Raw genomic sequence first — 18,696 nt, 5'->3', positions numbered from 1 at the left:
ACAATGTTGAATAGGTAGGGAGAAAGTGGATTGCATTGTCTAGTCCCTGATTTTAGTGGGATTGCTTCCAGCTTCTCACCATTTACTTTGATGTTAGCTACTGGTTTGCTGTAGATTGCTTTTATCATGTTTAGGTACAGGCCTTGAATTCCTGATCTTTCCAGGATTTTTATCATGAATGGGTGTTGGGTTTTGTCAAATGCTTTTTCAGCATCTAACAAGATGATAATGTGGTTTTTGTGTTTGAGTTAGTCATATAGTGGATTACATTGATGGATTTCCGTATGTTAAACCATCCCTGCATCCCTGGATTGAAACCGTCTTGGTCAGGATGGATGAATGTTTTGATGTGTTCTTGGATTCGGTTAGTGAGAATTTTATTGAGTATTTTTGCATCGATATTCATAAGGAAAACTGGTCTGAAGTTCTCTATCTTTGTTGGGTCTTTCCGTGGTTTAGGTATCAGAGTTATTGTGGCTTCATAGAATGAATTGGGTAGAGTACCTTCTGCTTCTATTTTGTGGAATAGTTTGAGAAGAACTGCGATTAGATCTTCTTTGAAGGTCTGATAGAATTCTGCACTTAACCCATCTGCTCCTGGGCTTTTTGGTTTGGAGACTATTAATGACTGCTTCTATTTCTTTAGGGGATATAGGAATGTTTAGATCATTACCTAATCCTGATGTAATTTGGTACCATTTATCTGTCTAGAAATTTCTCCACTTCATCCAGGTTTTCCAGTTTTGTTGAGTATAGCGTTTTGTAGAAGGATCTGATGGTGTTTTGGATTTCTTCAGCATCTGTTGTTATGTCTCCCTTTTCATTTCTGATTTTGTTAATTAGGATGCTGTCCCTGTATCTTCTAATGACTCTGGCTAAGTGTTTATCTATCTTATTGATTTTCTCAAAGAACCAGCTCCTTGGTTGGTTGATTCTTTGAATAGTTCTTGTTTCCACTTGGTTGATTTCACTGCTGAGTTTGATTATTTCCTGCCGTCTACTCCTCTTGGGTGAATTTGCTTCCTGTTGTTCTAGAGCTTTTAGATTTGCTGTTAAACTGCTACTGTGTGCACTCTCTAGTTTCTTTTTGGAAGCACTCAGAGCTTTGAGTTTTCCTCTTAGAAATGCTTTCATTGTGTCCCATAAGTTTGGGTATGTTGTGGCTTCATTTTCATTAAACTCAAAAAAGTCTTTAATTTCTTTCTTTATTCCTTCCTTGACCAAGGTATCATTTAGAAGAGTGTTGTTCAGTTTCCACGTGAATGTTGGCTTTCTATTATTTATGTTGTTATTGAAGATCAGCCTTAATCCATGGTGATCTGATAGGATGCATGGGACAATTTCAATATTTTTGTATTTGTTAAAACCTGTTTTTTGACCAATTATATGGTCAAATTTGGAGAAGGTACCATGATGTGCTGAGAAGAAGGTATATCCTTTTGTTTTAGGATAAAATTTTCTGTAGATATCTGTTAAGTCCATTTGTTTCATAACTTCTGTTAGTTTCCCTGTGTCCCTGTTTAGTTTCTGTTTCCATGATCTGTCCATTGATGAAAGTGTTGTATTGAAGTCTTCCACTATTATTGTGTGAGCTGCAATGTGTGCTTTGAGCTTTACTAAGTTTTTTTTTAATGAATGTGGCTGCCCTTGCATTTGGAGCATAGATATTCAGAATTGAGAGTTCCACTTGGAAGATTTTAACTTTGATGAATATGAAGTGCCCCACCTTGTCTTTCTTGATAACTTTGGGTTGGAAGTCGATTTTTTTAGATATTAGAATGGCTACTTCAGCTTGTTTCTTCAGACCATTTGCTTGGAAAATTGTTTTCCAGCCTTTCATTCTGAGGTAGTGTCTGTCTTTTTCCCTGAGATAGGTTTCCTGTAAGCAGCAAAATGTTGGGTCCTGTTTGTGTAGCCAGTCTGTTAGCTTATGTCTTTTTATTGGGGAATTGAGTCCATTGATATTAAGAGATATTAACGAAAAGTAATTGTTCCTTCCTATTTTTGTTGTTAGAGTTGGCATTCTGTTCTTGTGGCTGTCTTCTTTTTGGTTTGTTGAAGGATTACTTTCTTGCTTTTTCTAGGCCTTTGTTTCTGTTCTTGTATTGGTTTTTTTCTGTTATTATCCTTTAAAAGGCTGGATTCCTGAAAAGATAATGTGTGATTTTGGTTTTGTCGTGGAATACTTTGGTTTCTCCATCTATGGTAATTGAAAGTTTGGCTGGGTATAGTAGCCTGGGCTGGCATTTGTGTTCTCTTAGTGTCAGTATATCTGTCCAGGATCTTCTGTCTTTCATAGTCTCTGGTGAAAAGTCTGGTGTAATTCTGATAGGCCTGCCTTTATATGTTACTTGACCCTTTTCCCTTAATGCTTTTAATATTTTATCTTTATTTAGTGCATTTGTTATTCTGATTATTATGTGTTGGGAGGAATTTCTTTTCTGGTCCAGTCTATTTGGAGTTCTGTAGGCTTCTTGTAAGTTCATGGGCATCTCTTTCTTTAGGTTTGGTAAGTTTTCTTCTATAATTTTGTTGAAAATATTTGCTGGCCCTTTAAGTTGAAAATCTTCATTCTCATCTACTCTTATTATCCCTAGGTTTGGTCTTCTCATTGTGTCCGGGATTTCCTGGATGTTTGGAGTTAGGATCTTTTTGCATTTTGCATTTTCTTTGATTGTTGTGCCGATGTTCTCTATGGAATCTTCTGTACCTGAGATTCTCTCTTCCATCTCTTGTATTCTGTTGCTGATGCTCGCATCTATGTTTCCAGATTTCTTTCCTAGGGTTTCTATCTCCAGCATTGCCTCACTTTGGGTTTTCTTTTGTGTTTACTTCCCTTTTTAGGTCTAGTATGGTTTTGTTCATTTCCATCACCTGTTTGGATGTGTTTTTTTCCTGTTTTTCTTTAAGGACTTGTAACTCCTTAGCAGTGTTCTCCTGTATTTCTTTAAGTGAGTTATTCAAGTCCTTCTTGATGTCCTCTACCATTATCATGAGATATGCTTTTAAATCTGTGTCTAGCTTTTCGGGTGTGTTGGGGTGCCCAGGACTGGGAGAGGTGGGAGTGCTGCGTCTGATGATGGTGAGTGGTCTTGGTTTCTGTTACTAATATTCTTACGTTTGCCTTTTGCCATCTAGTAACCTCTGGAGTTAGTTGTTATAATTGTCTCTGGTTAGAGATTGTTCCTCTTGTGATTCTGTTAGCCTCTATCTGAAGACATGGGAGACTAGCTCTCTCCTCTGAGTTTCAGTGTTCAGAGTACTCTCTGCAGGCAAGCTCTCCTCTTACAGGGAAGGTGCACAGATATCTGGAGTTCAGACCTCCCTCCTGGCTCTTAGCTTCTGTAGTCCACACTCTGACCTGCAGACTAATCTAGGAGGGATCAGGGAACCAAGATAGCTCCCCCAGGTGCTCTGGCAAAGCCCTTTTGGGCAGGGCGGACACCTCTCCTCTGGCAGGGAAGGTGCCCAGATGTCTGGAGCCCGAAACGGGGTCTGTCTTAGAAGCTGTCCTCTATGGACCTTGTGGGTGTCCACTGACTCTGTGCCCAGGTGACCCGGTGCTGGTGCTGACCAGAATGGACTTGTGACCCTGGTCAGGCCAGGTTTCCTTCTTTCCTAATGCTGTCTTAGGTTCCGCACGATTGTATTGGAACATAAGTTGTGTTCCACTCATTGGTGATCCTAAGATCATGTGGAGAGTCCTCTAGGGGACCTTGGGGGTGTCCTCTGACTCAGTGCCCAAGGTGACCTGGAGCTGGTGCCAATCAGAAGGGACTTGTCCAGTATAGGCTTTTGAAGTAAGACCTTTTCATACTTTGAATTTTCTCAGTTTCTGTTGTTATGGCTCCCTTTTCATTTCTGATTTTGTTAATTTGGATACTGGTTCTGTGCCTTCTAATTGGTTTGGCTAGGGTTTGTCTATCTTGTTGATTTTCTCAAAGAACCAACTCTTGGTTTTGTTGACTCTTTGTAATGTTCTTTTTTTTTTTTAATTAGTTGATCACAGACCTGAATTTGGCTATTTCCTGTCATCTACTCCTCTTGAGTGTGTTTGCTTCTTTTTGTTTAGAGCTTTCAGGTGTGCTGTTAAGCTGCTAGTGTAGGATCTCTCGAATTTCTTTATGAAGGCACTTAGTGCTATGAATTTTCCTCTTAGAACTGCTTTCATAGTGTCCCATAAGTTTAGGTAATTTAGATGCCTTGATTTTTGTTGAATTCTAGAACGTCTTTAATTTCTTTCTTTATTTCTTCCCTGACCAAATTATCATTGAGTAGAGAGTTGTTCAGTTTTCATTAGTATGTGGGCCTTCTGTTCTTTTGGCTATTGTTGAAGTCCAGCCTTAATCTGTGGTGAGCCAATAGAATGCATGAGATTATTTTAGTCTTTTTGTATCTGTTGAGCCTTGTTTCTGTTTGATTATATGGGCAATTTTGAAGAAGGTAACATGGGGTGCTGAGAAGACGGTATATTATTTTGTTTGAGGGCAAAATGTTCTCTAGATATCTGTTAAATGCATTTTCTTCTGTTAATTTCCTATGTCTCTGTTTAGTATTTGTTTTGATGACCTGTCCATTGCTGAGAATGAGTGATTGAAGTCTCCTACTATTGTTGTCTGAGGTTCAATGTGTTTTTTGAGCTTTACTAAAATTTCTTTTACAAATACAGATGCCCTTACATTTAGGATATAGATGTTCAGAATTGAGAGTTCATCTTGGTGGATTTTTTCCTTTGATGAGTATAAAGTACCCTTTGCTATCTCTTTTAACTACCTTTGGTTGAAAATCTATTTTATTAGATATTATAATGGCTACTCCAGCTTGCTTCTTGGAACTATTTGCTTGGAAATCATTTTACAGTCCTTCACACTGAAGTAATGTCTGTCTTTATTGCTGAGGTATGTTTCTTGTATGCATCAGAATGATGGAACCTGTTTATATATCCATTCTGTTAGGCTGTGCCTTTTTATTGTTGAACTGAGTACATTGATTTTAAGAGGTATTAATGACCAATGATTTTTAGTTCTGGTTATTTTGTTGTTAGAGATGGTACTGTGTGTGTGATACTCTTCTTTTGGGTTTGTTGTGAGATGATTTAACTACTTGTGTTTTCTTTGGTGTAGTATCCTCGGTGAGGCTGGATTAGTAGAAAGATATTTTTTTAATTTGATTTTTTCTTGGGATATATTGGTTTATCAATCTATGATGATTGAAAGTTTTACTGGGTATATACTCTGGACTGGCATCTGTGGTCTCTTGAGGTCTGCAAGACAGTTTCCAGGATCTTCTAGGTTTTAGAGTCTCTGTTGGGAAGTCTGGTGTAATTCTGATAGGCTTGTCTTTATTTTTTTGGCCTTTTGCCCATGCAGTATTTAATACTCTGTCTTTGTTCTATACATTTAGTGTTTTAATTATTATGTGGTTGGAGGATTTGCTTTCTGGTCCAATCTATTTTCTGGTCTCTACTCTTCTTGTGCTTTTATAGCCATCTCTTTCTTTCTGTTAGGGAAGTTTCTTCTATGACTTTGTTGAAGATGTTTTCAGGTCCTTTGAGCTGGGAATCTTCTCTATTTGAGCTGGGAATTCGTTCTCTATTCTTATTATTCTCATGTTTAGTCTTTTCATTGTATGTCAAATTTCCTGGATGTTTGGTTTAACAACTTTTTATACTTGCCATTTTCTTTAATGGATGAATTTCTTCTATGTTATCTTCTACCTTGAGATTTTCTCTTCCATCTCTTGTATTCTGTTGGTGATGCTTGTTGTCTGTAGTTCCCATTCTCTTTTCTGAGTTTTCCATCTCCAGGGTTTCCTCCATTTTTGTTTTCTTTATTACTTCTAGGTCTTAGACCATTTTCTTCACCTGTTTTCCTGTATTTCATTAAGGTATTTGTTTCCTCTTTAAGGGTTTCTACCTGTTTGACTGTGTTTTCTTGTATTTCTTTAAGGGAATTATTTATAACTTTTTAAAATGCCTCTATCATTTTCATGAGATAGGATTTAAAGTTAGAATCTTTCTCTTTGGTTGTTTTAGGATATCCAGTGCTTGCTGTTCTACTACAGAGAGCTAGGTTCTAATAGTTCCATATTGCATTGGCTTCTGTTGATCACTTTCTTGCACTTGCCTTTCATCATATGGTTGTCTCTAGTTTTTGCTGGCCTGTGTGTCCCATATTGGAGCAGGGGTGGGTGGAGGTGTGTGTCCAGTGTTAGAGCAGACTGTGTCACTGGTTAAAGCAGGCCTCCCATGTCCCAGGTTAAAACAGACCTCCTGGGAGACAGGCAGAGATGGGGAGGGAGCTGCTGATCTCTCAGTGCTGTTGGAAGTGAAGACTGGGAGGAAGATGGGACTCTGACAGGGAGGGTCAGATCCCATGTCTCCTTGACCCTAGCCAGTATGGGGGTTATGTCAGGGATCTTACCTCTGTCCTTGCTTAGAAAAATCCTCCTAGGTGACAGGCAAGGCTGTGGTGGGGGCCAGGTGTGCTGATGTACTGTGAGTACAGATAGAAATCCTGAAAATATGTTTTGATCTTCTGGTTCCTTCTAAATCTCTGGTTTATTCTGTTTTTACTGTGCCTACCTTGTTCCTTCTCTGCAACCTGTGTCTGGAAAGTTGTCCTAGTATGAAACTCTCAGTAAAAACTCAACGCATCCCTCTCAACTCATCACAACTCAACTTTATATCCTTCCATATCTCTGTGTTGCTCTTAAGTAGCCTCTCTTTCCTGTCCCATTCTTGTGAGAGCTGGGCATATCCTATCTCTGACTCATCCTGCCACGTCTTTCTCTCATTCATCAGTTTGTCTACCACTCAATGAGAGATCACTTTCAAACATGGTTTCTTCCTTCTATGAACTAACCATACTTAGATTGTCTGGGATATAAAAGGTATGTAATAGTGGAGAATCTGTACTCCAGCTTGATCATGCTATAATCCAAAGCATGTCTGAATTTCTGCCAGTTAACATAGACCTAGAAGATATTTCTATGAGATCCTTTACCAGAGCTTCCATATTGCTGTATTAAAATTCTTCTACATCTTGACCTTTCTGTTCAAACTTAAAAATTGTACACAGTTTAACTGCTACAAGAAAAACAATAACTAATCCCATAAATTTAACAATTCAAAGTCCTTATGAACATCTACTATTGCATGATCTTACAGCATCACATACTGTAAGAGTGATCTTCTGTCTTACAAATGTAGATTTCAACTTCAAGAATTTTCAAGCAGCCAGTTTGATGAATTTTAGCTGGTTTGACGAGCTATCCCTATACAGAGAGGATAACTTTCTCTGTCATCTGTTTCTATCTTTCTGTGTCTCTTCCTTCCTGGAGTCATGCCTTTCATGTACTCAAGGTGGATTTTTATAAATTTTGATGGAACCCATAATTTTTCATAAACAAAAAACCTCTTACCCAATGTAACACATTCCATGACTTCCATTCCAATGTTAAAACATGATTAAAATATACAGGTTAATCAAATTCAGCCTCTTTTTTTTTTTAACAATCCAGTGTCTTTAAGAAGCTGTTTTTTCTGCCCCATTGGCATTCAAAAAATTGAAGTTAATAAAGCATTATTCAGTCTATTTCTTGCAGATCTTATTCCCATTTCTGTTTACTAAGTACCTCTGTTAAGGTAGGATTAGTTCATTCAATAAGTGCTTTACCTGTTGAATTCTAGGATATAACTGTAATAATATGTATAATTGTATAGCTAGTCATTTAGAAAACAAAGCTATTTATGTACTAAATATAATAAATGTAAAGGTATTTTCACCTTAATATAACTATTATATATTTTTTATATTTATGTGTACAATTTGTTTTTAGAATTTTGATAAAGGGACCCATATTCTAACAGCTTATTCAAGAAAAGTGCTTGTATTTCCTTTCTTTATATCTGCAAAAGCATCTAAAGAGATGACTAGATTAAAAATGCAAAAGAATATTGTCAAACTAATAAGTCTCCAGGAAAAAGACAACATTAATTTTTAAAATTTAATTCATTTTGATTAATCCTAAGTCTAATCCTGTCTTCTCTCATGCTCTTCATTTTTCAAAGTGATATGTCTACATTATTGGAAAAGATCCTATATTCCAGTGGTTCTCACACTTCCTAATGCTCTGACCCTTTAATACAATTCTTCATGTTCTGGTGACTTCCAATAATACAATTGTGTTTGTTCCTATTTCATAACTGAAATTTTACGACTCTTAAAATTGTAATATAGATATGTATGTTTCCCAATGGTCTTATTTGAACCCTGTGAAAGGGTCACATGACTTCCAAAGGTATTGTGACTCACAGGTTAAGAAACACTGCTATATACAGTTATAGATTTTTAGTCAACTAAAGATGGATTTACTCACAGATATAAACAATTATTCATAATAATCTCAGATCATTTAGAAGACAACATAAGAATATGGACAGTATTTGGCTCTTGCCTTGGAAGTGCATAGATTTTTTTTTAAAGATATCAAGGAATACAATGAAGAGAATGAACCGAAATATATGTTAAAACGATAAACCTTTCTAGGCTAAGGGAATATAAGGAAGAAAACTGTACTGCTAACTTCATAGAAAAGCAGGGTATAGAGCCCACAGTAGTAAAAGAGAGCAACTAGTAAATAAGAAACCAGTTGCTATGGTAAACATGATAGAGAATATCTGATTAAAATATGTGTTTGGTAACACTTACTCTGCAAGAATGTTTATGAGACAGCAACAAGAAAAAACACTATAGGGCCCACCTGATGGCTCAGCAGGTAAAAACACTTGTCCACCAAACCTGGCCCAAGGACCCCAGCTCAGTCCCCAAGACTACACCTGATTTCTGTCTTCTGACCACCACACTGACATGCATGTATGTGCACATGCACACAGAGGGGGGTTAATAAAAAAGTAAAACTATATTTTAAAAGAGAATTGACTTAATTTTAAAATACTACAGGCATAAAGTGGCCAATAATAAAGCAGTAATAACTTACAGATGAAAAGAAGAGAGAGAGAGAGTCTAAAAGCAACAAAAATAAAGAAAACAACTGAATCTAAGGAACATTTTCCAGTAAATATTGGGGAATCTCTTAATGATTTTGAGATAGTGTGGTGGCATCAGAGGACTGTAGGGTAAGGAGATAAGAGGGATCTTCAATAGTGAGAGGAAGCTTGATGAAGGAGCTTATCTGGGCCTACCATTATATCCCCCCATTGAGGTATCTTATGACCTGAAGTGTAGTAGCACTTTGCTTAGTTTCAGGAAACCATAGAGCATCCAAATCAGTAATTGATTCCTACCCTCCTAATGATGATTCTCATACTTACCAATGTATAAAGGAGAGTTTTCTGATTTGGCAAAGTCTTCTATATAGGAAATACCTAAAGGCATGATGGGAGTTTCACCAATTCCACGTATAATGTTTCCTACCAGTACATATATCCACATTAATGATTTCATTTCTTTCACACACTCTGCATTAAAACAAGAGAAAACCACATGAGTATTTGAAAGTGAAGTATAGCTAACAATAAATGTTTGTAAGCCTATTTTAGGTCAATGTTTCATTATAGCAAGAGAAAACAAAAATAGACTAATCACATAGATTATATTATATTGCTAAATTTATCCTTATAAGTCATTTTTCCTTATGGGACTAAATATATAATGTTGGTTGAGTAACAAAGGATTCTTAATAAGTATATTCAAACTCAGGAGGAAGAATATTCTTGATAATTAGACATCTCCATTCCGTGGAGGGGGAACTAAATTGTTCTCATTCACCTTACATGTCTATCAAACCCAGTGTGGTATTATAACCCTTCATAAAAGAGCATTCTGTAGCTAAGTCTCTGAACAGAAATCAATGAGAATCATGAGTCAACCTGCTGGGTCTTGCGTTGGCTTTAAGGTCTGGGATCTGTTTTCCACACACAAAAAGCTGTTTGAGGACAAGTTGCTTGTAGGTGAAATCGTTGTTTCATATTTGTATCTGTGTGGACACAGGAAACATTCACTGTGAGGAGTTGAGTGCAAAGAGAGCATCTGCTGATTATTGACTCCTGTTTCCCTGAAAACAGGGCATCTGGAACCAGTAAAAACATTTCCAGAGCAGGCAGTCTAATAAATCCTACAGTGTGGCCAGTGAGAATGCAGCATGGGAAGCACTTGCTGCACAAGCCTGACCTCCTGAGTCCAATGCCTGAAACCCATGGGAAGCAGAAAGAGAAATAGAGGAATGACTCCATAAAATAGTCATCTGATCTCTCCATGTACACACACAGATACACACACACACACACTGTACACCACAGAAATAAAAAAATAGATGATAGAGAGATAGAGAAATAGATGATGTTAGATGGATAGATAAATGATAGATAGATGATAGATAGATAGATAGATAGATAGATAGATAGATAGATAGATAGATAGACAGAAACAGAAAACTGTATCATTAGGCTGAACATGTAGGCCTGGGGGTAAGTTCCAAAGCACTTGAGAAATAGTAAAGGGAGAATGAGAATCTCAAGGCTACCCTCAGGTGCAAAACAAGTTTGAGTTAAACTTGGGCTTCATTAGAGTTTGTCTCAAAAACAAAATAAAACACAACAAAATAAAAAACTGAATGAATAGAAGTAAAAACAAATGAACAAACAAAAATAAAACAACAAAACAAAACTCATGCACTTTCTTTATACTTACCTCACACATCTCTACATTTAGGAGACACAGTATTCACATTCTCAAATGTCATCTCCTAGTGATTTCTAATTGAATATTTCCTAGAATTAATTGTTGTGAGATAAAGGACAAAAGCAAGGAAAAAAGGAAACTCAGTAAAGTAGAATTAAGAAGATAAGAGAAACACAAAGAATATACAACAAGACACCTGCTTTGGGTTCTCTGAACTGTGGACCTATTCTTCATTTCTGAGAATTCAAACAACTACTCTTCCATGTGCTCATCAACTACAACAGAAGAAACAATCCACATATCATAATGAGAAGTAACAGAATTTAACATCAGGCAACACCATCTCATGGGACTGCTTATATACTGTGGTCATTTAACTTGAACAAATCACCAGGGATTGCCATCCTAGAAAGAAAATGACAGAATACGAACATAGAGGAAAAGGTGTCCAAACTTTCAGGTGCCTTCAAAAATACCTGAGAACATAAAGTAGCCTTCATTTAGTTCATTATCCACTTAAAATTCAATTACTCATTCAAGGTCGATTTATTCCCCCAAATGACAATAAAGTGGCACTGAGAATGTTTCAAAATGAAAAAGAGGAAAGTTCCTTTCCTGAAAGATAAAGAATTCTAAATATGGAGATGTAGCTCAAATAGTCATTAGTGCCTGGCAAGCAACAGTACCAGGTTTGATCCTGAGTACTCTGAGCACTCAATAAAACCAGACTGGACACAGTGGGAAATGCCTGTAATCCCAGCATTCAGGATACAAGGAAGAGGATCAGAAGTTCTTGAATATCTGTAACTACACAATGAATTTCATTCCACCCTGAGCTACCTGAGGTTCCATGCAAAACAAACAAACAAACAACAAACCATCAAGTCTCATGAGGTACCAGATACCTCTATGGATAAAGATGCTTATAGGCAAACCTGACAGCACAGAGACGAGGTAGAGATGATCTTCTGAGGGCTACTGACCAACTTCACATGAAAGCGCATGCACCATCATCACAAACAAAATAGATTAAAATTTTTTTATTTTTTAATTTAAAAAAATAAAATAAATGTAAGAAATAAATTAGAAGTGTAGTCAACTTAAGCTCAATAAAAATTTGAGATTGGGTTGTGGATATTTGAAAGGCCACTGAATCTGGGAGTAAGGGAAACCTAACCAGCATGATGCTTGTCACAACAGGAGATGTTACAGGCCTCCCTTGACAGCTGCAGGAAGAGAATCTCAATGCAGGGCCCATGTGAATACCCAACACAAAATCTAAAGTGAGGGTTCAAGTGCAAATACAGAACACCTATATCCTCAGACTTGTCATCCATCTCTCAAGTGGAAACACTCACAGGTGTAAGAGGAACCAAAAAGACACAGAGGTTAAAAAAAAGTTATTAGACTTTTTTAAATTCTCCAAAATAAAAGATGATATCCATATTCTTTCTGCCTGCTTGTACATCTATTTTCTCCTTAAGAAGAGAAGAGAATTCTTTCCAAGTCTGGAGAGAGCTCAAAATCACTCATTCCTGCTCAATCACCTGTTAACTTATCCTCCTGTAAAACACATCAGGGAAATGCAAATCAAAATGACTCGGAGATTCCATCTTAAACTCATAAGAACAGCTAACATCAAAAACTCAAGCAATAGCACATGCTGGTGAGGATGTGAAGAAAAGGGAAAACTACTCCATTGCTGACGGGACACCAAACTTGTACCACAACTCTGGAAATCAATGTGGAGGTTTCTCAGAAAATCAGTAATAGTTCTATCAGAGGAAACAACTATACCACTCCTGGGCATATACCCAAAAGATGCTCCACCATTCCACAAGGACACTTGCTCCAGTGTGTTCATAGCAGCCTTATTTGTAATAGGCAGAAACTGGAAACAACCCAGATCTCCCTCAACTGAAGAATAGATACAGGATATGGGGTTCATTTACACATTAGAATACTATTCAGCTAAATAAAAACAAGGGCATCATTATTTTTGCAGGCAAAGGGATGGAACTAGAAAATATCATCCTGAGTGAAGTAACCCAGACTCAAAAGGATGTGCAATGGTATGTACTCATTTATAAGTAGATATTTTCCATAAAGTAAAGGATATCCATACTACACTCCACAGACCCAAAGAAGCTAAACAAGAAATATGGCCTAAGTGGGGATGTCTGAACCTCATTTAGAAAGGGGAATAAAGTAGTCATAAGAAACAGATGGAAGGATGGATCTGGGTGGGAAAGGAGATGGGGAGGGGAATGGGAGAGATTCTGGATCAGGTGTGGGGAGAGACAAGAGAAAAGGCCAGAGGTCCACCAGAATGATCTGCAGATGGCTGGGGTGGAAGAGAGTCATCTCTAGGACATGACAGAGACCTGGATGGGTAGGCTAACAGGAGTCTCTGGGGATACATTTAGCTGTGACTTATAGCAGTAGAGATATGGAAGCTGAAATAGCCACCTCCTACAGCCAGAGAGGACTCTCAGTGGAGGGATAAGGTTACCAACACATCCAAAATATTTTTGACTCTAAAATTGTCCTTTATACAAGAAATTCAGGGACAAAGATGGAGCAGAGACTGGAGGAACAGCCAACCAATAACTGGCCCAACTTGAGATTGATTCCATGGGCAAGTACCAATCCCTGACACAATTAATGATACTCTGTTATGTTTGCAGACAGGAGCCTGGCATAACTGTTCTAAGAGGTTCCACCCAGCAGATAACTGAAACAGATGCAGAAACCCACAGCCAAACATTGGACAAAACTTGGAGAATCTCGTGGAAGAGTTGGGGAAAGGATTGAGGGTCCAGAAGAGGATAGGAACTGCACCTACAGAGTCAATTAACCTCAATCCTTGGGGGCTTTTAGAGCATGAATCATCAACTAAAGATCATACATGGGCTGCACCTAGGCCCCCCACACATATGTAGCAGATATCCAGCTTGGTCTTCATGTGTGCGCCCAACCACTGGAGTCGGGGCTGTACCTAAAGCTCTTGCCTGTTTGTGGAATCCATTCCCCTAACTAGGCTGCCTTGTCTTGCCTTGGAGAGAAAGGATTAGTCTCACACTGCAGAGACTTGTTGTGCCAGGGTGGGAAGATTCTCAGGGTGGTGAGTGAGGGACTGGATGATTGGGGAACTAGGAGTGGGGCAGGAATTAGATGTAAATAAATGAAAAATAAAAATGTGTGCATACACACACACACACACACACACACACAAAACCTTAACCAAATCTGTCTGTACTTGTATGCAGAATTTTCAGTTAGTTTTCTGTTGTTATTCTCTCTTAGATATGAACAACTAAGTTTATAATGTGAACACTCTATTACATAAATTCAAAGACAAAATCTCCAAGAAAGGAGCCAGGGGCAATGGTGGTATAAGGAGAGAGTTACATAAAAAAAAAAAAAAAAAAAAAAAAACAGTGTGCTGGACAGCGGACAGTGGTGGCACATGCCTTTGATCCCAGCACTTGGGAGGCAGAGGCAGGCAGAATTCTGAGTTCAAGGCCAGCCTGGTCTACAAAGTGAGTTTCAGGACAGCCAGGGCTATACAGAAAAACTCTGTCTTGAAAAAGCAAAAAAAAAAAAAAAAGACAGTGAATTCTTGTGAAAATAACAAGATGTTTTCTCAGAAGAGAAATTTGCAGCACATGGTATCTTTTTAAATACAGCAATAAATAAATAAATAACATAACATAACATAACAAGCCTATTCAAGAGACAAAATGACAAAGTTAAATCTACTACAAAGCACCAAAGAGATGGTGTTGTGTTCTGAATAAGTATGGCCCCGTGGATTCGTATGGGTGAATGCTTGGCCATAGGAAGTGGCACTATTAGAATGGGTAGTTTTGTTGGAGGAGGTGTGGCCTTGTTGGAGAATGTATATCACTATGGAAGTGGGCTCCGAGGTCTCATTACTACATGTAAGCTCTGCCTAGTGTAGAACACAATCTTCTTCCCCTGCCTATGGATCAAGATCCAGAACTTTCAGTTCCTTCATCAACATGTATGCATGCATGCCCCCATGCTTCTTGCCATGATGATAATGGACTAAACCTGTGAGAGTGTGACCCTGCTCCAAATTAAGTGTTTTCCTCTACAAGAGTTGCCTTGAGCTTTCAGTCTGACCCTCTACCTGCACCCTTAGAAGAGTAGCATCCTTGCCCCCTAACACCAAAGGCTGCTTGTTTCCTAGGAGCTCTGCTCTAACCAGAGGATACAAGGAGGACTGCTTTAACTGGGGACACAAGCAGCTTGCTCTAACCAGAAGAAAAGGAAGCCTACCTTAACCAGAGAGAGAATTGACTGCCTCCCAGGAGATGTGCTCAAACCCAGGTCAAACAGTTCTATACCCAGGCCAGTTAACACAACAAATAACCAGATGGCAAAAAGCAAGCACAACAACATAAGAAACGGAAGCCAATGTAATCTGGCAACATCAAAACCCAGTTCTTCTACCACAGCAAGTCCTGGATACCTTAACAGACCTGAAGAGCAAGATTCTGACCTAAAATCCCATCTCATTAAGATGAGGATCAATTTTAATCTAGAGGTCATTAAGAAGAATATAAATAGTTCCTTTAAGGAAACACAGGAAAACACAGGCCTTTAAGGAAAAACAAGTAAAAACCGTAAAGAAATACAGGAAAATACAATAATACAGGTAAAAGAATTGAGCAGAAATGGTCAAAGACCTAAAAATGGAAATAGAAACAATAAAGAAATCACAAATGGAGGCAACCCTGGAAATGGGAAATCTAGAAGAGAGATCAGGAGCTATAGAATTAAGCATCACTTACAGAATACAAGAGATGGAAGAGAGGATTTCAGGTATAGAAGAAACTCTAGGAAATAACACGTTGGTCAAAAAAAGTATAAATCCTAACCCAAAACATCCAGGAAATTTTAAACACAATGAAAACATCAAACATAAGAATAATAGGAATAGAAAAGGGTGAGGATTACCAGTTCAAAGAGACAGAAAAATCAACAAAACCACAGAAGAAAACTTCCCTAACCTAAAATAAAGAGATGGACATTAAAACACAAGAAGAGTAGAGAACACCAAATGATTTGACCAGAAAAGACTCTAGCCACATAATAATCAAAACACAACCATGTACAGAACAAAGAAATAATATTAAAAGCTGTAAGGAAAAAAAAATACCAAGTAACACATAAAGGCAGGCCTGTCATAATTACACAGATTTCTCAACAGAGACTAAAAGCAAAAATCCTGGTCAGATGTCATGTAGACCCTAAGAGAACACAAATGCCAGCCCAGGCTATTATACTCAGTGAAACACTCAATTACCATAGATGGAGAAACCAAGATATTCCATGACAAAACCAAATTTAAACAATATCTTTCTCCTAATCCAGCCTTACAGAGGCTACTAGAAGGAAAACTCCAACAGACAGAGTGTAACCACACACACCCCAAAACATGCAAGAAATTAATCATCCCATAACAAATCCAAAAGAAGAGAATCATACACACATAATACCAACTCCAACATCAAAAATAACAGCAACTAACAATCATTTGTCTTTAATATCTCTCAACATCAAAAGACTCAATCACTAATAAAAAGACAAGGCTAACAGACTGGCTATGCAAACAGGATCAATCATTTTGCTGCATAAAAGAAGCACACCTCAGAAACAAATACAGACAATACCTCAGAGTAAAGGTCTAGAAAAAGTTTTCCAAGCAAACAGTCCCAAGAAACAAGCTGTAGTAGCCATACTAATATACAATAAAATGGACTCTCAACCAACAGTAATCATAAGAGATGAGGAAGGACCTTCCTACTCATCAAAGGAAAATCCAGCAAGGTGAAGTCTCAGTTCTGAACATCTTGTCCCAAATGCAAGGGCACCCACATTCATAAAAGAAACTTTATTAAAGCTTAAAGCATGCACTAGACCTCACACAATAATGGTAAGAAACTTCACCATCCCACTCTCACCAACGGACAGGTCATCAAAACAAAAACTAAACAGAGAATCAGTAAAACTAATAGAAGTTATGAACCAAATGGGTTTTACAGATATCTGTAGAACATTTCACCTCAAAACAAAAGAATGTACCTTCTCAGCACCTGATGGATCCTCCTTCAGAATTTACCATGTTATCAAACATGAAGTCGCCTCAACACATACAAGAAGATTGAATAATCACATGCATTCAATCAGATCATCAAAGACTAAGGCTGGACTTCAATAACAACAAAAATAATAGAATATATATATATATATATATATATATATATATTCATAGGGACTGAACAACTGTCTATTCAATGATACTATGTGCCACACCACTCCAGTGAAGTCTGTGTGCCAGGCCCAAAAGCTTGGATGTAGTCCTGAGGTGAAGAGGTTCACAGAAACTCAGTCTCCTGGAACCTTGGCAATAATGCTCCAAACCTGTCCCTACGTTCGTTGGTGAATGGATCTGTGTGCTTTCTTTCAGTATTGTTTTATTATAGGTGCCTCCAAGAAATGACCTTACAAATACCTAAATCAGGTTGAACTTTACTCCCTGGCCTTCATCAATGTCCTAGGCAGTCCTTGAGCTGACCCTGGGCTTGGATTTTCATAAGAATGTTATTCATTCAGACAAAATATCCCAGTGCTGACAGTTAGCAAACAGGCATCTCAGTTTGCCAGATAGGAGCTAGTATTCTCAGGGCTAGTTCAAAAGAGTAAACTTAGAATTCTCATTACAGACATGAATGGCAGCCTATAATACCTAATAGTAGAAAGAAGGTAGGTTGTGGTTCTAGGAGGAACTGAAGAATTGTATTATTCATGAAAAGGTTAGTAGAATGGAATTCCCCTGGTGCATGTTTTTCACTAGGCCCAGAGGAATAACATAGTTAGGTATTTACTGAGGGAATAACATAATTAGGTATTTACTAAGGGACGCCGTTGGTGGTTTTAACAACAGACTATCATTGCATCAGACCTTTCACCTGGCTCCTGTGAATAGCTGATTTTAGATAGGGCTGTTCCTATCTCAGTTGTAAACACTGCCTGGCTCCTGTCTGATTTTTATGTATGCATTTTCTCTATTTTGTGTAAAGGATCATTATACATCTTGGCTGATGTATTGCCTAGCTTTCTTGTTTTTCTTTTGTATAATAAGTCTGGTGCTCGCTTTGAGAAATTACATTCAGATGCAGCACTCTCTCTGGTATCCGTGTCTGTTTATCATCCTCCGAATCCTTGCTCACCTGTACCGGTATCCTGGTTCCCCACAGGTTGAAGGACTGACTGAGTCCAGTCCATGGCAACCATGGTCAGGGTAGAAATAAAGAAAGAACTTAAAGGCATTCTAGAATTCAAAAAAAAAATTAAGGTTCAGAATAGGCAAAATGTATGGGACACAATGAAAGCTAAGAGGTTTCATAGCACTAAGTATCTCATAAAGAATCGACAGAACTAAGAGCTGGTTTATTGAGAAAATGAACAAGACTGATATAACTTTAGCCAACATAACTAAAGGGCAAATAGACAGTATCCAAATTAACAACATCAGATATGAAAAGGGAGAGATAACTAGAGAAACTGAGGAAATTTAAGAAAAAAAACTCATATCTTACTACAAACACCTATACTCTACAAAACTGAAACTCTAGATAAAATGGGTGGGTTTCAAGACAGATACCATGTACCAAATTTAAATCAAGATCAGATAAACTACCTAAACAGTTCCATAGCCCCTAAGGATATACAAGTAGTCATTAAAAACCTCCCAACCAAAAAGAATCCAGAGCCAGATAGTTTTAGTACAGAATTCTACCAGACCTTTAAAGAAGAGCTAATACCAATACTCCTCAATCATTTCACAAAATACAAATGGAATAAACACTACCTGATTCATTCTATGAAGCCACAGTTACTCTGATACTATAAACTACACAAGGACCCAACAAAGAAAGAGATCTTCAGACCAATTTTACTT

At 37.8% G+C, this 18,696-nt stretch overlaps 1 protein-coding gene across 1 annotated transcript in view; it reads right to left on the bottom strand.

Annotated features, from left to right (window-relative positions):
• The window catches only part of LOC110288502 (solute carrier organic anion transporter family member 1A6), a 71,372-nt gene that overhangs the window by 41,059 nt on the left and 11,617 nt on the right, over nt 1-18,696 (bottom strand). The window contains exons 4-5 of the mRNA XM_085839804.1: nt 9,893-9,999; nt 9,335-9,481 (exon numbers count right to left, since the gene is read on the bottom strand). Coding sequence (XP_085695930.1) covers nt 9,335-9,481; nt 9,893-9,999 — 254 coding nt within the window. The remainder of the gene's footprint in view (nt 1-9,334; nt 9,482-9,892; nt 10,000-18,696) is intronic.

This window comes from Mus caroli, unplaced genomic scaffold, assembly GCF_978045245.1.
Source record: "Mus caroli unplaced genomic scaffold, Mus_caroli_1 scaffold_7, whole genome shotgun sequence".
Taxonomy (NCBI): domain Eukaryota; kingdom Metazoa; phylum Chordata; class Mammalia; order Rodentia; family Muridae; genus Mus; species Mus caroli.
The sequence above is the reverse complement of the archived record's forward strand: the minus strand, read 5'-3'. Positions and strand labels throughout refer to the sequence as shown.